At 37.4% G+C, this 22,454-nt stretch overlaps 1 protein-coding gene across 2 annotated transcripts in view; it reads right to left on the minus strand.

Moving 5' to 3' along the window:
- Positions 1–22,454, minus strand: part of ANKS1B (ankyrin repeat and sterile alpha motif domain containing 1B) — a 1,164,394-nt gene that overhangs the window by 503,888 nt on the left and 638,052 nt on the right. Inside the window, exons 13-14 of one of the 2 annotated variants that reach the window (XM_010831582.1) lie at positions 21,277–21,866; positions 19,084–19,144 (exon numbers count right to left, since the gene is read on the minus strand). In XM_010831582.1, the coding sequence (XP_010829884.1) occupies positions 19,084–19,144; positions 21,277–21,866 (651 nt within the window). Of the gene's footprint in view, positions 1–19,071; positions 19,145–21,276; positions 21,867–22,454 lie in introns of both variants that reach the window. The other variant, XM_010831580.1, reaches the window with a different exon arrangement.

The raw sequence follows: 22,454 nt of genomic DNA on the forward strand, positions 1-22,454 counted from the left end.
TATGCGTAATATCATATATGAAACGAGTTGCCAGTCCAGGTTCGATGCACGATACTGGATGCTTGGGGCTGGTGCACTGGGACGACCCAGAGGGATGGTATGGGGGGGAGGAGGGAGGAGGGTTCAGGATGGGGAACACATGTATACCTGTGGCAGATTCATTTTGATATATGGCAAAACCAATACAATATTGTAAAGTTAAATAAAATAAAATTAAAAAAAATAAAAAATAAATAAAAAATAAAAAGACCATGGGTTCAAGTCCCAGTCTGAGGTATAAGGTTTCATTATTTTGACTTTTTCTTTCCTTGACCATGAGATCCTTTTTGTTCATCATCTACCATCATAAAAATCCACAAACAGCTGTTTTTATTGTTGTTCAGTTGCTCAGTCGTGTCTGACTCTGTGACCCCCTGGACTGCAGCACATACCAGGCTCAGAAAATAGATCTGGGCTATAGGTCTGGTTCCAATCTCTTTATGCTTTGCTCTGGACTCTTCAGCTGAATATGACAAAGAATTTTGCCAAAGCACATCAATATTCATAATGTTGAGTGACTCCTGTGTAAGTGGCACATTTTTCCTTATTATCGTCTTTAAAAAAAAGGTTTCTCCATTATACAGATGAGAAAAGTGAAGTTTATAATGCATTTGTGTCTTGCTAAAGATGCCTCATCTCATGGGTAATGGTCTTCAATTGAATCCCAATCTACATGTTTCCTTCTTTATATATTATTGCCCAAGCCCAGGGATAAGACAATGGTCCAAAGATGATAGTTCAGTTGACAAGAAGTAAAAGGAATCTTTAGTGATAGTGTCCTGGAACAGGGACATAGACTTCAGCGAGGCGAAGGGACTATCTAGCATTCTGCCCTAAAAGCTATATTAACACCAGGAATGTAAGAAAAACATTTCAAAGCGGTTCAGAAAAAAGGATGCTCTCCTTCTAACTTCCACTTTTTTAATTTCTTAAAACATTTTTCTCACTTTTCCTTCCCCAGGATTCTATTTCCCTGGCCTTGAAAAATATTCCCCCTAAGTTCTCTGAATTATGATGAAATAAAAGGACTTATTTTAATTTCCCTAGGTGTCTTTATTGAATTCTTTCACAGTGTTTTATGAAAAAATATCTGATTACTAATTCATAGAACAGACGATTAGGATATTCTCTGTTAAGTGGTATTCAAGCTCAGGAGCCTCTGCATTTGCTGGTTCTAGCCCATTATCTGCAGGTTCAGAAGTAAGGAGCCCAGCGCAAGCTCCAGGATTTTGCAGTTTGCTCTATTATATCACCACCTGACACAGACAGACAGACAGTTCAGCCGCTCAGTCATGTCTGACTGTTTGCAACCCCATGGACTGCAGCACGCCAGGCCACCCTGTCCATCACCAACTCCTAAAGCCTACTCAAACTCATGTCCATTGTGTCAGTGATGCCATCCAACCATCTCATCCTGTTGTCCCCTTCTCCTCCTGCCTTCAATCTTTCCCAGCATCAGGGTCTTTTCAGATGAGTCAGTTCTTCACATCAGGCGGCCAAAGTACTGGAATTTCAGCTTCAGCATCAGTCCTTCCAGTGAATATTCAGGACTGATTTCCCCCAGGATGGACTGGTTGGATCTCCTTGCAATCCAAGGGACTCTCAAGAGTCTTCTCTAACACCACAGTTCAAAAGCATCAATTCTTCAGTGCTCAGCTTTCTTTATAGTCCAACTCTCACATCCATACATGACCACTGGAAAAACCACAGCTTTGACTAGGTGGACTTTCTGCAGTGATTTTGGAGCCCAAAAAAACAATGCCCTAAAAGAAAATACTGCCCTCAGTCTCTGGCAAAAACTCCTGAAAGATTAGAAAGCAAAGCATTTTTTTCAACACAGAACTTAAGTTCTTGGGTTTTAGAATCAGACTGGCTTTAAATCTCATTGCTTCTGTTTAAATAACTTTGGGCAAATTACTTAATCTCTTGGTTCCTGTTTTGTAGTCTGTAAAGTGAAGGTAATAACTACCTCTTGGAGTATATTTAGTCAGTAAGTCATGTCTGACTCTTGGGACCCCATGGACTATAGCCTGGCAGGCTCCTTTATCCATGGGATTCTCCAGGCAACATACTGTTGAAGATTTGATTTAAGATAAGTAATGTTCTTAGAATAGTGCCTGATGGATATCAAGACCCGACTAAAAAAGTTAATTACTTATTTCTTTTATAATTAAGAATCCTGTGAAACCTGGTACAAAATACAGTAGCATGTGAAAGGTGAGTGAGTACTTGTACCTCCTTGGCATTTTCTGGCCCATGTATGTAAACACTCACAAACATGAAATCACACAAAACCACTGTACTTGGTAGTATGATCCTTCTAACTCAGCTTGATTGGAAAATACAGAATATCATGTGAGAATGTTCTGAGTAATCAGATGACTCTCTCAAGAGAATCCCCATAAAAAATCTGGTAGAATGAGTAACTGAATGAAAAACAGGCAGAATGAGTAACTGAATGAATTATAAAACAAGTTACCACTGAATGGAGTCATTGTGGGGTAATGTTCTGCTCAGCTTGGCTGAACTTTGGGCAGGTTTCATCTCTCTACCTCCCTTTTCTTGGAACAGTTGCTTTAGAAAACTCAAAACTGTAAATTCTTTCTCTATTCCTTTGAGATGTAAGTCTTCTCCCTGACTCCTGTTGGTTTTACAATCCAGGAATGTCTTTCTAAGGACTTGGAAGTCATGTCTTTGAAATGCAGTCATCAAAAAAGATATTGCCCCTATCTCCCAGGTTCCATGGGAGGAACAAAAAGTATACTTGGGAGGAACAAGAAGTATCGATTAGCAAACATGGATGGCCCGATTACATTGACCTACCTTCCCCCTAACTGTCCTTTGGTACTTTTTTACTAGCTCACTCCAGTTCTTAAAATCTCTCCCACCTTTGTCTCAGGGGAGTTGAGTTCAGTCTCTCTCCTCTGTTGCAATAGTCTTGAATAAGACTTCCTCCTGTTTAACTCCATCCAGTGCAATTTTTCTTTGACAAGACAATCAGTAAGTAGAATCCAACTGTGAAACAAGTGTTTCTAATCATAAATGATGGTGATGATATAAAAGTACAAATTAAAAAAAAAAAAAGATGCTTGTCTTCCTCCCTCCCTCCAGCTGCCAGTCAACAAATCAACAAATAAGATTTTGCCTTAGAGTAAGAGAAAGGGAAAAGAAAGTAGTGAATTCTAGGGAGCGATGAATCTTAGAGTCAAGCAGAAAATCAACTATAGTCATTACAGAAAAGTTACAATATCTTAAAGTTTGGTTGGACTTTGAGAAGAATGGACAAAGGCTCCTGTGAGAAGGTACACAAAAATATTCTTATCACAATTTTAGTCAACTTAATGCTCTTAGAAAACAAAAAACTTTCATAAAGCTCCAGGTAAAGACCAACCAGCTGGATGAATCACAAGCTAGAATCAAGATTGCCAGGAGAAACATCAACAACTTCAGATACGCAGGTGATACCACCCGAATGGGAGAAAGAGAAGAGGAACTAAAGAGCCTCTTGAAAGTAAAAGAGGAGAGTGAAAAAGCAGGCTTAAAATTCAACGTTCAAAAAACTAAGATCATGGCATCTGGTCCCATCACTTCATGACAAATACAGGGGGGAGAAATGGAAACAGTGACAGATTTTATTTTCTTGGGCTCCAAAATCACTGTAGACAGTGACTATAGCCACAAAATTAAAAGACACTTGCTCCTTGGAAATAAACTAAAAGCTAAGTGTTAGGCGCTCCATTGTGTTTGACTTTTGCGACCCTATAGACTGTAGCCCAACCAGGCTTCTCTGCCCATGGGATTCTCCAGGCAAGAATACTGGGGTGGGTTTCCATTTCCTTCTCTAGGGGATCTTCCCAACCCAGGGATTGAGCCCAGGTCTTCCACATTGCAGAGAGATTCATTACTGTCTGTGCCACACAGGGAAGCCCCCTTGGAAGTAAAGCTATGACAAACCTAGACAGTGTATTCAAAAGCAGAGATATCACTTTGCCAACAAAGGTCCATCTAGTCAAAGATATGTTTTTTCCAGTAATCACATATCAGTGTGAGAGTTGGACCATAAAGAAGGCTGAGCAACGAAGACCTGAAGCCTTCAAATTGTGGTGCTAGAAGAGACTCTTGAGTCCCTTGGACAGCAAGGAAATCAAACCAGTCAATCCCCAAAAAAATCAACCATGAATATTCATTGGAAGGACTGTTGCTGATGCTCCAATACTTTGGCCACCTGATGCAAAGAGCTGATTCATTGGAAAAGTCCCTGATGTTGGTAAAGATTGAAGGCAGGAGGAGAAGGGGATGACAGAGGTTGAGATGGTTGAATGGCATCACCGACTCAATGGACATGAGTTTGAGCAAACTCTGGGAGATAGTGAAGGACAGGGAAGCTTGATATTTTGGAGTCCATGGGGTTGCAAATAGTAAAACGTGACTAGCAACTGAACAACAAGACCAGCCATCTGTCTCTAAAGGCCCTCGGAGTATGCTAAGATCTTCCACCTGCCTAGAAAACCTCTAAGAAGTCAGTTTTGAAACATGATTGTCAGTTACAAAATTCTGGCCTATGTCTGAGTTTGCAGGACCAGGGTCATTCACACGCCCTCCAAGGATAAATTAGGCATCTGTAAGCCTTGAAGAAACAGAGTGGTGGTAGGTAGTGTTCAAACATTTAAAATGTATTGGAATGCCAGCATGAATTTGCTGGACAGAAAAATATGATCTTTGAAAAATGGATATTATGACACATTTTAAAGTCTTAATGACTAAAACAGTGTGGTGTTAACATATGAATAGATGCAGACACAGAAGACACACAATAGAACGTGAATAAAAAGCAAAATCATTGGATATCAAGCATAAAATAATTGTGCATCTCCAATCAGTAAGGAACACGTGAAATGATTTAGGGGGAATTGAGTCATCATCAATTAAAATAAGGTTTGATCCATACCTCATTTCTTATGTAAGAGAAAATTACATACAGATCAAATATAGAAACACAAAAACGATAAAGGTACTAGAAGAAATTATGCAAGGATTCCTTTATAGTCTCAGAGTGATGGCCTTTCCTAATAAAACACAAAACTCTGAAATCATTAATTTCTTAAAAGCTTGATTAAATCAATTACAAAATAATTTAAAATTTTTTGCTTCACAGATTAGGCCACAAGGTAAATAAGAAACAGGGGAAAGGTAGTTACAACTTTGTCAAATACACTGAGTTATATGCCTAATAATAAAGAACTCCTTCAAATCAATAGAAATAGAGCAACAACATCTCCTAAAATGGGCAAAGGCTATGAACAGATTGTTCAAAGAGAAGAGTAAATATAAATGAAACTTAAGCATATGAAAAGAACTCAGCTTCACTCAAATACAAGAAATGGCACAGAGATACTATTTTTCACCTGTCAAGTAGATAAAGGTCTGAAAGTCTGACAACACTGTGTATCAGTCAGGACACAAGAGGCTTCCTTTCATTGCTGGTATTGGGGTAGATCATTAAAACCTCTAAGAAGCTCAATTTAGCAATACTTATCAAAAGTTCAAATACCCATAAACCCTGAACCAGCAGGTTAGCTTTTGGGAATATATCCAACAGATATATGTCTGCAAGTGCAAAGAAATATGGTTATTCACTGCAGCCTTGTTTATAATAACATACTGAAAGCGATCTCTACTAATAGGAGGATTAATTGTGCTACTTCATACAACTAAATACCAGGAAGTGCTCTATATTCTGTTGTGGAATCATACCCATTAATTTTAATTAAAAAATTAAAAAGTAAGATAAAGAACAGTGTGTAGAATATGTTTTGTTGTTGTTTAGTCACTAGGTTGTGTCTGACTGTTTTGCGACCCTATCGACTGTAGCATGCCAAGCTCTTCTGTCCATGGGATTTCCTAAGCAAGAATACTGGAGGAGGTTGCCATTTCCTTCTCCAGGGGATCTTCCCAACCCAGGGATTGAACCCATGTCTCCTGCATTGGCAGGCAGATTCTTTACCACTGAGACACCTGTAAAACAGCTTAAAATGGAGGGATAAAATTGGAGAAAGAATACACATAATAATTCATACATACTTCAAATTAAAATCTTTAGGAAGAAAATTTCTTAACATTCAAAAAGTTAAAATTATGAATTCTTAAAGTTTTCTTCTCTCTGAAATCTTAAAACTGAGACTATAGATGATCCATAAAGAAATTTAGGATGTAAAAGTCACTCAGGTTTAAGGAGACCATTGTGAGCCCACAGGAATTTGAAAGCGTCTGGCATATTCCCATGTCCTTTGTATCACTGAACCGAAAACATGCATAAAACCACATTTGATTCAGGAATATGTGAGCAGATAAAATATATCTTAACTTAAATTTGTATTAGATATCAAACCTAAGCTCACTGAAATTCTCTTACTTAACATCTCATAATTTGAAATGTTCCATTTAATCCTTTTCCAAATCTAGACTATGTCTGATGTTTATTTAAGATAGGAACTCATGCTTAGATCTTCCTAAATGGAACAGAGGCTCTATGTTTTTCTCTGAGAGACTTCGGTGATATTTTTAGCACTAATCATGTGTATGAAAACTTTCAACTCTGGAAATTCAAAGTCTGGAGTACTCTCAGGAGTTTGGAAAATCTTTTTTTAAACTGGTAAGTTTTCATTACTGCTTACATTTCCTTTGCATATCACTTGTTTTTCCTCCCTCAAGATGAATGTATATTTGTACATGTATACCTATATGCACATACATATAGGTTTATGTGTGGGAAAGATTGAAAACAAAACTTTTTTCAAAAGTATATTTGCATTTTTCCTGCAAGAGGCCTCATGTTTTCCATCAAATTCTCAAAGCATTTGGTGACTCAAAAAGGGTTAAATATCAGTAAACAATGGACATTCAAACAGACACTCCATCTTCTTTTCCTATGCCCACAACTTGTGCCTATGTTGTCAATTTCCCTCGAGTCTAGATGACTCTGACAGCAGCGTATCTAGCCATATCTTTCATATTCTGTCTTCAGGCTCTCAAAGGTCCATATTATAGTGAGTTGTTAGCATAATCACTTAAGAAATAATTTACTGCCTACATTTTCAAGTTTGTTGAGGAGAGTTGGCCTGTAGGTGGAAAAACAATCAAACTGTCAATAATTGTACTGTAATCAGGCATGTGTACACACACTTGATCTTAGTTCATTGTCCTGGAATTTCTTCCTATTTCTGTTTTTATTAGTGGGGGAAATGGCCTTACTTATCTTGTTAATAGAGTAAATAAATTTTTCTTTAATATATAAAAATGAACTAGAAAATCTATTTTATTGGTTACTTCTTCAAGAAGAAAAGCGTATTTATTTATTTTAAGAAACTTTCTAGAAGGTGAATAGTCCATATGTGGATATAAAGCAACTATTTTACTGAGTGCTTATAAACTGCATTCAATTGCCTGGAGAGAAAAATGAACACAGTGAGCTCTAATTCAAAAGTTAAAGAGCTTTCTATGAAGGTAACATCATAATGACTAACAGATTTACTTTACAAGTGCTTTTATATAAATTATCTCATTTAATTATAATAATAAGAAATTATTATTATCCTCTTTTTAAAAGGATAACAAAATAAAAGCTCAGAATGATGAAGTAACTTGTCCAGGATCACACAGCCAGCAAGGGATGGAACTGGGACTCTCACATTTTCTGATACCATATTTCATACTCTTTCACACATGATGAGTAGCTCTCCAACCTCACTGTCACATAATATTTTAGAGTATGCCTGTAATTTTATTAAGCACCCCTGAAATCCTGATACTCAAGTCATTAACACATAGAACAGCTTACATAAAGAAGGCATTTTTTGAAAGGGTAAATAAAAACAACACCGATATTCTAGAATATGTGCTCATTTATGTCCTGGAGAAAGCTAAAAGTCCCCAGAAGAAAGGTCTGTACAGAGATACTTCCTTATCACTGTACACCTGTCTATGTGTAAGTCATAAGTAGATCACTGCCCCTTGGTCCTGCATTCTAATCAAAGCATTGTTCCTATTTGAGTTGTATATCTTTCACAAAATGATGCATGGGGGAAATTCCTTCTAGAGTTTCAAGCTAGGAAAGAGTTCCTTTCTCTACATGCCTTGAAAATATGCCTTATGATGACAGTTTTGTAGCCCACTTTTGTCTTGGTTGCCAAGAAACTCAGGGGCAAGTTGTATGCTTAGTCTCAATCATATTCTGATTTGGAATCAACATTTAAGAAAAATGGTCTGCATTTTAGTGCTTGTTTAGTTTTGGGGTCAAGCCAAAGTTCAGGAACCTGTGGGGGAGTGTGCTTTGACTTGGTCAAGCCAAGTCAGTGGATAAGAAATGGGCCACTGTGAGTATTTGGTCGGTACCTGCTACCTAAGGAAAAGCATACACTACTGAAATGCTAAGTACTTTTTCTGTCAATAAGATTTTTTATAAGAAGGTCAGTGGATCCAAGAAGCAGACAAAGTACAGTATCAGAAATTTATTTCATTATTCCCATGCACATCATTAATCATTTGCACATGATTTCAGCTAGTAATTTAGCGTGTGTGTGTTAGTGACTCAGTCGTGTCTGACTCTCTGCAACCCTGTGTAGCCTGCCAGGCTCCTCTGTCCATGGAATTCTCCAGGCAAGAATACTGGAGTGGGTAGCCATTCCTTTTTCCAGGGGATCTTTCCAACCCAGGGATCAAATCCATGTCTCCCGCATTGTAGGCAGGTTTTTCACTGTCTGAAACACCAGGGAAGCCCTGTCTCCTAAAAATTAGCAAAAGGTAAGGTTTATTAAAAGAATTGAGATTCTTAGGAGAAAGTCACTTTTGCATATAAAAACAAAGAACTTAAATATCTTATACACCTGTACCAAATAAAATAAACTTTTATTACATTAATATATTTTAAAAGCATTGTAAATGAGGATCTGGCAACATTCCTAGAAGAAGCTAGTTGAAATACACATATTGAAGATTTATTGATAATTTGTCCTTAAGAAATTAAGAATTGGAAAGCTTTAAAGAACACTCTGCCAAAGAATAATCCATAAGACAAAAGATAAAATATGTCATGGAATTATAGAGATAAGATCTAGTTCTATCTTTTAATTTTTAAATTAGGAAACTGAGGTCCATTGTGAGGTGTTATTTTTCAAGTCATACAGCAAGTGAAAGAGGAGAGTGAAAAAGTTGGCTTAAAACTCAACATTTAGAAAACTAAGATCATAGCATCTGGTCCCATCACTTCATGGCACATAGATGGGGAAACAGTGGAAATAGAGACAGACTTTATTTTTGGGGGCTCCAAAATCACTGCAATGGTGACTGTAGCCATGAAATTAAAAGACGCTTGCTCCTTGGAAGAAAAGTTATGAACAACCTAGACAGCATATTAAAAAGCAGAGACATTACTTTGCCAACAAATGTCCATCCAGTCAAAGCTATGGTTTATCCAGTAGTCATGTATGGATGTGAGAGTTGGACTATAAAGAAAGCTGAGCACGAAAGAATTGATGCTTTTGAACTGTGGTGTTGGAGAAGACTCTTGGAGATCCAACCAGTCCATCCTGGGGGAAATCAGCCCTGAATATTCACTGGAAGGACTGATGCTGATAGCTGAAACTCCAATACTTTGGCCACCTGATGCTAAGAACTGACTCATTTGAAAAGACCCTGATGCTAGAAAAGATTGAAGGCAGAAGAAGAAGGGGATGACAGAGGATGAGATGGCTGGATGGCATCACTGACTCAATGGACGTGAGTCTGAGTGAACTCTGGGAGTTGGTGATGGACTGGGAAGCCTGGCATGCTGCAGTCCATGGGGTTGCAAAAGAGTTGGACACGACTGAGCAACTGAACTGAACTGAGCAGCAAGTTAGTGCAGTGGTAGGAGTAAGAATCAGATCAGACCTCCTTTCCTCTCTGAGAGTGAACTTCACCAGTGCAATTTTGTTTCATAGATTTTTACTGATTATAAAAGTAAGGCAAAACTATGATTAATGTCAAATGAGAATAAATTGCAGAGAAATATATACAGCATGAATTCATGTTTTTAAAGCACAAGCAACATTCATCTATTTATCTATCTATTATCTTTCTATTTGGGATTGCATGAACTTAAAGAAAAGTGGAAGCATATACACCATGCTAACACTGGATATTCATAAAAAGAATGAAGCAAGGGAATAAGAGAAAAAAGTAAGATAATAGAATTTTGTGAAATGGTAATATGAAAATGGCATCACTGATTTGGTGGACATGAGTTTGAGCAAGCTAGAGGGGGTTGGTGATGGACACAGAAGCTTGATGTGCTGCAGACCATGGGGTTGCAAAGAGTTGGACATGACTGAGCGACTGAACTGAACTGAATATGAAAATGAAGATTGTAAAATTCAATCTATAAAATTATTATTATATACAAATTGACTGTGTACATAGACAAAGGCTAGAAGGTCACTAGAATATATACACAGACCAGGACATGGACAAAAGAAAAAAGTCATTTTTGATCAGGGGTTGGGTTATGGGTATTTAAAAATTTGTGTAGTTATTTAAAAATAGCTTTTCCAGTAATAAAAACTAAAAGAAATCAAATGAATCTCTTTTGTGAAACCACTGAAGCACACCTATTTTAACTCAGAACTGATAAAAAGACTTAATCACATTCAATAAAGCATTCACTTGGCAAAATTTAATCACCACCCAGAGCTTCCCTGGTGGCTCAGATGGTGAAGAATCTGCCTGCAATGTGGGAGACCGAGATTTGAACCCTGGGCAGGGAAGATTGCCTGGAGAAGGGAATGGCTACCCATTCCAATATTCTCGCTTGTTGAATTCCATAGACTGAGGAGCCTGGTGGGTTACAGTCCATGGGGTTGCAAAGAGTCAGACTCAACTGAATGACTAACTGATAATGGTAAGGACTGATAACTGTAACATTTATATGTTTCATGTATAAGTGTTTACATATACACGTTTGCATATTCGTGACTGCATAAATAGCCATTTGTTTACTATTTATTTATTTACTAAATTCATGCATACTTTCTTCTAGTAAAGGATGTAGACAATGAAAATGGTGTCAAAAAGAGTTGGACTCAACCAAGTGACTGAAGTGAGTGATGCTTACTACAAAAATTTTGGAAAATTTAGGAAAGCAGAAAATAAAAATCACTGATAAACTTACTCAGAGACATCTGCTGTTAACTTTTTTCATATGTCCTTCCAGAACTTTTTCATGCATGTGCATTAAAAGATGGGATGATAATTTATTTGGTTATCAACTTTTTCCACTAAGTAGTATATTATGGCTATATTTCCACAGTAATAAAAATAGACACAATGTCATTTTTAATTAGCTATTCAACATTTCATCATACGGAATTATAGTAACTGATGTTACAAATCTCTATAAATGGTAATTTGGTTTGATTCTATTTCTTCAATGATCATAAATGACATATATATATGTATATATACACACACACATATACATATTTTGCTCTTGTCCTGTTTCCTTAGGATGCATTTCTAAAAGTGACATTGTTGGGTATCATTGTTCTTAAATTTATATAACTCTCTAAAATTTTATACTCAAGTATCAAAAATACTAGTAGATAAGAAACCCTTTGTTATCAGAATAGTGTATCATAGAACAACCAGTATAAGCTTTAAAGTTTTTCTCATGGGTAAATGACTCATGTTTATCACTTCATTCCTCATTATAATTTGGGAAAACAAATTTGTATCAAAAACAAATTTGAAAGTAATCATTATGATGATCTATAACTTATGAAGGTCTGTATCTATATTTCAAATCACTCCTAATTATTTTTACCTCCTACTCTCACAAGTATGAGGTTATTGATGGTAGACTTTGTAAAACGCTCTGACATTTATGTGGAAGTCATGCAGCTACTATTTTTAAAGTGTCTACAAAGAAGACTCTTTGCAACTGTTCTCCAGCTTAATGGTAAATGTGCAAGAGGTGTGTGGTCTATCAAAAATATCAGCTATATCCTTAAGATTTGTTGTTGTTGTTTAGTTGCTTAGTCATGTCTGACTCTTTTTTGTGACCCCATGAACTGTGGCCCACCAGGTTCCTCTGTCTCCCAGGCAAGAATACTGTAGTGGGTTGCCATTCCTTCTCCAGGGCATCTTCCTGATCCAGGGATCAAACCCACATCTCCATGTTTCCTGAACTGCAGGCGGATTTGTTACTGCTGAGTCACTGGGAAAGTCTATCCTTAAGATATTCATAATTTATTAAAAGTAATAGGTCATTATTCATCCCTGGAGTTGGGAAGATTCCCTGGAGGAGGGCATGGTAGCCCACTCCAGTGTTCTTGCTGGGAAAATCCCATGGTTGGAGGAGCTTGGTGGGCTACAGTCCACGGGGTTGCAGAGATGGACACGACTGAGCAATGAGCAGCAGCAGCATTCATCCTTTGTATCACTGAAGATTTTTTAAGGGAAAATGGATAGAAGGGACTTGAAAAACATGAATTTTTAACGATTTGAGCTTCCCAGTGGTAAAATATATTATCTCTGGAAGTGGTGAACTTATCATCATGGGATGTATGGGAACAGATGTTGACTGATCATATATGAAAGATGGTGTGGAAAGGGTATCAGTATAAGTTGAAGACAGCACTTGCTCACCTCTCTAGGCCTCTTCTAGAAGGTTAAATATTATGTTGAAGGGAAAACAATGTACAGGTTCCAACTATTGATACATCATAAGCAAATATTAGGCCAGAGAATAACACCCAATTATTTCATACTTAAGAGAAACTGAATTTCACATATGAATATTACTTGTACTTTCAAAACCGGAGAATCTCAGCCATATTCTAGTGATCAAAATCTATATTATGTAGGCTATTTTAGTTTTTAATGACTATTTAGAATAAAAGATGTTAAATAAATTTTAGGGTCTATTTTGCTAAGGACACAATTGCTTGGTTGATTAAATACTATCTCTTGATAGAGATTAGTGAACTCAGGCTAGTTTAATGCTCACTTAATTCATATTGCTACATGGTTATTCTATTATTGAGGGATTTCTTAGATTTAATCTATCTGGGGGAAAAAACCGAGTTACTCAGTGAAGTGTTATATAAAATAATAATAAAAATAAGTTCTCTCTTGATTTAGACAAAATAGTGTGCTTGTAAGCTAACGTATTCTACTACCCACCTTCCCCCAGTTGGCTCTATTAAAAATAGTGCTACAAAGAGAAATAAAAATCAAAAATAAATTATGCCTGTTGCACAGCATTTCACAGAGAGGATTTTATGTACAATTTAACAGTTCATGGAAAAAAGAATATTACCAGAGGCAAGGAAATTCTTCCTCTGAAAATAAGTGAAACCCAAATCATTATTAGCATATGCATTCACTTTTGGGAGGTAGGAGATATTCAGGTCTATGATTCATTTTAATATATGACCATGTGGTTTGTGCTTTAGGAGGGCTTTGGGGTTTGAGCTAAAGTCTTCCATACCAAGTTAGGTTTTGCTAAGAGCAAGTGGTTGGTTTTACACTTAAACACCTCAGTTGGCTCTCTATAGTACATATGCATATGAATTGAACTAAAGAGGAAGAACCAAAGGGCTGGCTTCCATTGTTCTTTATAGTAACATATTTTATTGAAAGGAATATGAACTTCAGGAAGAAATCAATCTACATTTGAAGGAGCTGACTTTAACAAGTTACCCTTTCTTCATCTATAAAATGGGTATAATACCACTGACTTATTTGGAGAATTGAATGTTCACAAGAGTAAGTTGCATAGCATCTGGCACACAGGAAAAAAGGAATACAATTCAGCTTCTTTCCTCTTTGTCTTTTTTCTAATAGGGGACTCTGCTGCTGCTGCTGCTAAGTCGCTTCAGTCGTGTCCAACTCTGTGCGACCCCATAGACAGCAGCCCACCAGGCTCCCCCGTCCCTGGGATTCTCCAGGCAAGAACACTGGAGTGGGTTGCCATTTCCTTCTCCAATGCATGAAAGTGAAAAGTGAAAGTGAAGTTGCTCAGTCGTGTCCGACTCTAGCGACCCCAATGGACTGCAGCCCACCAGGCTCCTCCATCCATGGGACCCTCCAGGCAAAAGTACTGGAGTGGGGTGCCATTGCCTTCGAAATTCTAAATACATTAAAAAAAAAAAAAAAAACGAAAACCAAACATGCTCTCCTACAGTTTGAGGAATGATATTCTCATCAACAATCTCAGCAGGAGGTCAGCTATCAGTTACATCAGTGGCAAAGTCCCTCTGGATGCAGATCTAAGCCATGTGAATAAATATCAGGGACCTGGAAGCAACTAAAGCATCAGGGGGAGCAACTTGTGAAGCTGTGGGGATGTCGGCCCAAGCCATTCAGAAATAGAAGCTCTTTGGGGAAAGGGCCATGTGAGCTCTCTCCCTCCAGTAGACCAGGGAGAAGGTGAAGCATAGCTCAGGAGGAGAGACCCCTTATTCTGCCTTAGAGAGTTCCTAAATTCCTAGAAACTCTCCATGGAGGGTCTCTATGGCTATGAGGAACCCTGCACTGTTACCTGGTCCTTAGACTCCTGGAGGAAGAAAAGCAAAAGCTTAGAAAGCAGGATGGTGGATTATCATTAACTTGTTTTCAGGCTTCCCTGGTGGCTCAGTTGGTAAAGAATTTGCCTGCAATGCAGGAGAGCTGGGTTTGATCCCTGGGTTGGGAGGATCCCCTTGAGGAGGGCATGGCAACCCACTCTAATACTCTCGCCTGGAGATCCCCACGGACAGAGGAGCCTGGCGGGCTACAGTCCATGGGGTTGCAAAAAGTCGGACATGACTGAGTGACTATGCGCACGCACACGTGTGCACAAACATACACACACACAACTTTCAGAGCTATGTATTCTCTAGCAAATCACTTCAGAATTGCTGTATGTATTCAATGTAGATGGTGCAGTCTATGGTAAAAAGCCTTTACAAATTCACTTTAATAGCTTTCATTTATAAATACAATTTAGGTGAAATTCATATATTGGCAAAAGTAGAGTTTTAAAAGACTCTAGAATATTCCTCTGAATACAATTCAATCTTAAGTATAAGAGGAAAAAAATCCCAGCTTTAAACAATACCTTTTAACGAAATACTAATTTTACATTCAGGTACCTGAGATCAATCTAACACAGTCCATACACCTAAAGTAGTTTAGCAGATTATAGAAACCAGTTAGAAATAGGGGGGTTGTTTATAAGATTATCTACCACCCCTGTATGGCAATGTCTGGGCACTTGATTTTACTATGTATTTGCTGTTATGTAAGATAAGCGGGTCTGGTGGAGCCACTTGTTGCCTCCACTTTACTTAAGTGGGCTTCCCTGTTGGCTCAGATGGTAAAGCATCTGCCTGCAATACAGGAGACCCAGGTTCAATCCCTGGGGCGGGAAGATCCCCTGGAGAAGGAAATGGCAACCCACTCTAGTACTCTTGCCTGGAAAATTCCATGGACAGAGGAGGCTGGTGGGCTACAGTCCATGGGGTCACAAAGAGTCAGACACAACTGAGCGACTTCACTTTCACTTTCTTTCTATACTTAAGTGATCCTCAGTTTCATCAAGAAGATCATCAGCCTGATTCTTAGAAAGTGCGACAATCTGAAGTGGTTCCAGTGAACATGGTAAATTTCCTAACTTGAAAGTACTTCTTTGTTATACAAAGACAATGGTTAAGAAATAAAACTTCAAGAAAGACTTCATATGAAAGCAACTTAGAATATGAATAGTTAAAGCTTAACTACAATTTTAACTGGTCAAAAAGAAAAGCAAATCAGATTTCCCAAGTATTTCTTGTTGTGTGGTACATACTCTACGTAGAAGGATCAGTTATGTATACCTGGATAAAAAGGTAAGAGAGTTTATATTTATTGATCACCTGCTTACCTTGCCACCTTATGAGGGAGTTGTTAAAAATCTGAATTTATAGGGAAGGAAATTGAGAATAAAGGTCACAAAACCACTAAAACATGACACTGGAATCTGAACCTCAAAACCTGTTCTCTGAAAAAAATCTTATATCTGGGTGTACATGATGACATAAAATGTACTATCACATCACATGTACAGCATTACCAAAGAACAGGATGTTCTACGTAAAATGAAGTATTCAATATAATTGAATCCTACTGCCAAAGTGTTTGGCATTTAAGTCTGATTTCCAGTGGGAAGCCAGACATTGTGTTTGTAAAAATCATCCATGAATGTTAGTCCGAGTGAGAACCTAAGGGACTGACCTAAAATAAAGTCAGTAAATATATTTACTCTATTTCTGCCTTAGTCCTGGACAACTGGGGCTGCCAGCAGTTTCTAACTACTATATAACTGCTGAGGAAACTTTTTAAAAGATAGAGAAAACTGATTTCTATGAGTGGAACTAGTTATATGATTCATAGAAACTGCTCAAACTTTGAGCTGATTCATAGGAATGGAGATGGAAAGTGAGAGTGAAGTCGCTCGGTTGTGTCCAACTCTTTGCGAAGACCCCATGGCCTGTAGCCTACCAGGCTCCTCTGTCCATGGGATTTTCCAGGCAATAGTCTTGGAGTGGATTGCCATTTCCTTCGCCAGGGGATCTTCCCAACCCAGGGATCAAACCCGGGTCTCCTGCATTGTAGACAGACGCTTTACCGTCTGAGCCACCAGGGAAGCCAGATCCTTTTTTGGTTCAATAAATATTTTGTTTATGAAAACACCTGAAATTAGAAATGCAAGTGGGGTCAGGGGAGGGCAAATAAAAACAATGAAACATAAGGGGCAAGAGTTTGGAAAATTCAGTGTTGATTCTTGATCCATCATGTATCTCCATAGCCTATGGTTTTAGTCTCCCCCAAAGGACATGAGTCTGAGTAAACTCCAGGAGTTGGTGACGGACAGGGAGGCCTGGAGTGCTGCAGTCCATGGGGTCGCAAAGAGTTGGACACGACTGAGTGACTGAACTGAACTGAATCACCTTCTGAGGTTTTTAGCAACAAACATCATAAATGCTCATAAACTATGCAGCTCTGATGAAGCCAGGCATAGTGCTTGGTTCAGTGGCCTTCCAAAACAAAATTCCAGACACTGATAACATACATTTGGTAAAGTAGTATTTCCCGTGTTCACTCTAAATTTACCTCCTGTTGATTTCATTGCACATCTCTTCCTCATTGTCAAGTGAAAAGAGAATACTCAGATTTCAGAATAATTTAGAACATTTAAATCAATACATTCTAGATTTTTTCTCTTCTCTTTGCCAGGGTGCATTGGAATTTATGATCTCTTTTAGTGATTACTCTTCCCTGGTACCAACTGACTGTCAGCTTTGTTATGACCTGCATTCTAATTGACACATCACAATTTCAGGGAATACAGCAAATTGAACATGAAAGCTGTGAGACTAGCTGACATTATAAAGTTCTTAAAAGAAGGGCTGCTGTGTGTTTTTCTTCATATGCCCATAGTGTCTAACACAACATCTCCCTCATGATAGAGCAATGGAGAGCTAAAATTTAATACATGTCTACATATGTCAGACTCGACTCTCATGCCACTGAACATGTTTCTACAATGATCCTATATTAATATTTTCATTTTATGAGGAAACTGAGTGTGTGCCTAAGATCAAGCAGCTAGTAAACAGCAGGACTGATACATGAATTCATGTCTGTCTGACTTTTTATTTCATCATGTTATTTCCTGACCAGACTCAGTACCCCAACACATTAGACATGGAATGTCATCTTCACAGGGTTGTTTATCACTTCTCTAGTTCTAGCTGGTCTCAAGAGGGAAAAACCTTCTGCCCAGTAGAGCTGTAATTCACAAATGGCCTGATGGTCAATTGGAATGCCACATGTTATGGTCAATCACTTAGTGCATAATTAGTGTGTAATTAAGAAGTGAAAATTAAGGCGCATAGAGAACCAGTCTTTGTTAATAGTAATGATGCTTTGGGGATTGAGTCTTTCATTTTCATTATCACTGTAGAAAAACGTGAGTAAAGGATAGGATGGCAATCTAAGAGGGGGAAAGAAGAGAATTAAGTGAAAATAAACTGGATTGTTGACTACTAAAATGTCCTTCAAAGGCAATTTTGCCCAAGTGGCTTTTTTAACATTTACTCTTATTTTCATTATAATCATGTTTGTAACGTTTTCACAATTCTATGGTACTATCTGAAGAATTTTGTAATATTACTGTTCAATGTCACCTGTCTTCCAACAGAAATGCATTAAGTCTCTGCTTGAATATTCTCAGTAATGGAGAACTTACTATGATAAGAAAACACATTCTTACCTTCACATCAGTAAAAAAAACAAAAACAAAACCAAAAAACATTCCCTACAGTTTTTTTGAAATTATTCTTTAAGCATATCTGAAAGAACTATCTGGCAACATGCATTTCTAGGCTGGCTCTTTGGATACTGGAAAAGTCCTCAATGTTTATCAGCATTTGTGTGTGAAAGAGATAGCTACATGTGTCATCATATCATGTTTGTGTCACTAATCAAAGTCACATGATTTTGCTACTTTTTTAGTAGGTTTTTTTTGTTTGTTTGTTTGTTTTTTTAGTTTTTAAAGACTAAAACAAATATGTTTCAGCGAAAATTATTTAGTCTTTTTAAAAAATGATCACTTGCTCCATTACTCTTGCCTGGAGAATCCCCATGGACAGAGGAGCCTGGTGGGCTACAGTCTATAGCGTCACAAAGAGTTGGACACAACTGAAGCAACTTAGCATGCATGCATGCCCATACTTAGCTCTACATTAATGTTAATTGGCATAGTAAAATAGCACATGGGGAAGAAAATCTCTCAGTTTGCTAAATCTATATAGTTGATATTGTTTAGAGATCATGGTTGTTTGACATGAATGGAGGGAAATAATTTGCAGCTATTATTATTATGGTAAAAGATGAATTATCTATAGACTCCTATCATTTTATAACTAGTCCCTGAGTACATTTATTCATTACAACATAAAAGAGAGATTTCCTTACTTGTGTTCTCACCATTAATTTCTCGAAGTTCACTGTTAATTCCAACATCTATGGAATTCATTATTTTGTCAATCTGTGTGAAACAAAAAACATGTAAAATGAATTATTACATTTGCTTTGTGTTGCACTTTTGTTTTTTAAATTTCTTGTTTATTTTTTTTTTATACAAATTTTAAAGGCTATTTCCATTTACAGTGATTACAAAATATTGGCTGTATTCCCTGTGTTGCAAGATATACCCTTGACCCTATCTTTTAGCCAGTAGTTTGTGCCTCTTAGTTCCTCACCTCTGTATTGTCCCTCCGGCCTCCACTGGTAACACTAGCCTGTTGTTCTCTGTACCTGTGAGTCGGCTTCGTTTTTGTTATATTCAGTAGTTTGTTGTATTTTTTAGATTACATATATTACATAGATTACATAGATTACACCAGTGTCTTCAGGCAGCTCTTGTCCTCCCCTAGCTGATTTTGACATAGGCTAGTTGATACCCTTCTGTCCCCCTTCCTGACTTTTGTGCGATCTTCTAGAGAAATAAATATTTTTAACATTAAAAAAAATAGATTACATATATAAGTGATATCATATAGCATTTATCTTTCTCTGTTTGACTCATTTCACTGAGCATACAGCACTGCATTTTAAAATGACTTTCCACTGCCAGAAGCATATATTCTTGATATTATTGCCACTGCAAAACTCCAATTAAGAGATCAACAGAGAAAGATTTAAAGGGAGACAGACATCTTTTGAATTGCTTTTAGAAATACAAATTTAATCTCCTTTTCTTAAACTTTTGAAATCAGCTTGCCTTTTCTCTGAATTTCCTAAAATGAACTTTGTTTGGACTTACATGGGTCAGTAAGTTAGACATTGTGAATTCTTTAAACTCAGAAGGGGAAGGAGCTGAGGATTAGTTCACGTGACAATGTCTATCTTCTCGGTCATTCTTCCTCTTGGATCTGAGAGCATGCATCTCATCTGACCAGTGAAGTGTGGCCACTGGACCCAAGTTCTGATTAAACGGTATGACCAGCCACAAGCTTATTTGTAGCATATAATCACAAGAATCTAGGAATGGCAACAACTTGATTCTAAGAGATAAGTTACATTATTCACAGAGTTAATAAATATAAGAAATGGATAGATCTGAGTAAACTATCAGACTACTACTATGGAATTCGTATGAAAATATGACTGTCTCAGCTTTAGCTATTTATGCTTTAAACCCGGTCATCATCCTAGCAGCCTTAGTGAGATAGCAGGTTTCAGAAATGACAATGAGCATTACTTAAATGTCCCATTTTGTTCACCCTGAAATAGATGCAGAGAGATTAAGTGATTTTCTCAAACAGCTCAATTCAGAATGTCAATACCAGACCATTTCTATTTCTCAGAATACTCTAGTGACCTATTGTGCTTCAAAACCTAATTCTACTGGCACAATCTTTTGAGAGACAAAATGTGACATTTTAGAATGAAATGCTGAGGAAGAGTGTGGTCCATTCTTTGCAGAAATTCAAGAAAAAGCAAGAGACTTCATTACTTTATGATGTAGTCCTCTTAATGGAGAAAGGATGATATATTATTAACCTTAAAAGGGCATTTACTTCCTGAGTAATTCCAAGAAATTGAAGACTTTGTCTTTAAGTAGAGCTTAAATTGGTCATAATGGACTGCACACATTTTTCTTTAATGTCCAATAGTTGTAAAGGGAAATATTAAGTAACTTGTGTTTTTTGTATGATACTTGGAGAAGGGCCAGGACCTTTCTGTTTAATATTAAGATTATAAGAAGCTCTTCTGAAATTATAAGATACTTTAAAGAAGGAAGATGAGCTAACAGGGTTTAGTAATTAACAAAATGATATAAAGCAAACAAAAACACAAAGATTTTTCTCCATTTGTCAGCTGCAATGCTTAGTAGGGCACAATGTGAACATTTTCTTGTACCTCATAGCTAGTTATTACTTCTGCTTGATATCAATTTCTATGGAAACAACAGATATCCCCTCATGTGTGGAACTGTGTTTGTTTCTATGCTCGCTGTGAAATTATCATGTATTATCTCTAGAACTTTTCCCTTCCACTTGGATCTATTTGTGGTATTTTTTTTTCCTCTGAAAGACTTAAAAAGCTGAAAATCCCTTCCTCAAAACTCTCTTGATGCTAAAGCTTTATGTAAAGAATAACAAGAACAAATCTTACTTCTTCCCATTCGGAAGTGAAAGATGGTGTTCTTTCAGAATTCCCTTTAGAGCTGTGATCAGCAGGTGAAGATTCACTCCAGTTAACTCTTGATGTTTTCTCATTTGAAGGGTAGGCAATGAGATCAGAATCCGATTTAGAGACAGTTTTGGATAAATGCATGTCGATCAGGGCTTTTGGTAATGACCTTATTCTCCCCAGGGTACACGCTCTCTCCACAAATCCCCCAGTGTTCACAATCCACTGGTCCCCATTCCGGGATCCACTTCTAGCTGTTCTTGTGCCAACAATGGTATGGTTTTCGAGTTGGCTGCTTTTTTTGTGAAAAATTGTTCTACTGACCACCTTGGGTTTAATTTTCTTTACCACAGGTTCTGATTTATTTTCTATTGGAGTTTGCTTGAAAGGCAAAGGACTATTTGCCAAACTGACTTCATCTTTTTCTTCTTCGCGTTCATCTCTTTTCCCATAGAGATGAAATGGATTTTCAGGGGACTCACAGGCTGGAGAGGATCCGTGAAGGAGACCTGCAAATTGCCCAGGATCATATTCTTTTGGGGGATCAATGTCCTCCTGATGAGAGAGATCATCTGCAAAAGAGAAAAAAAAGGTCTGCATGCTCATTTGGAAAGGACTCTGAAAGCCCCGATACAATAGCAGCACCCTTTTGAACCTGTGTAATGTCCAAACAATTGATTTATTGTTACACAGTGATATCCTCACTTTATGAAATACCCATGACCCTACAGTGCCGTGTATAAAATAAATGTGTGTGTGTGTGTGCGTGTGTGTACCAGATCTTCCTGATATACCTTAGGGTATATTTCAAAGTTATGAATTGGGTATTAATTGAGTAATTGCCCACCCTTCTCCTTTGTCCTCAGGGAGTATATTTTATATTGGATAACAAAATTAGGTTTTCTTAATATGGGACACCCATGTTCAAACTTTTGGAGTAAATGAATCATTGTACAGTTAGGACATCAGGCAGGTAAATCAAGATCATATATAATGACATCCCTTTGCTCTCCCGGCAAATAAAATAAAAAACAAAACCTTGAAAAGAAGTATAATTCGGGATAATTGAAAGGTAATAATCCTAACGTGTTACTTCAAATATAAAATTAAGATTAATTCTACACAAATTATATGATTTAGACAAAAAGGATTTATCCATG

Source organism: Bison bison, unplaced genomic scaffold (assembly GCF_000754665.1).
Source record: "Bison bison bison isolate TAMUID 2011002044 unplaced genomic scaffold, Bison_UMD1.0 scf7180017864529, whole genome shotgun sequence".
Classification (NCBI taxonomy): domain Eukaryota; kingdom Metazoa; phylum Chordata; class Mammalia; order Artiodactyla; family Bovidae; genus Bison; species Bison bison.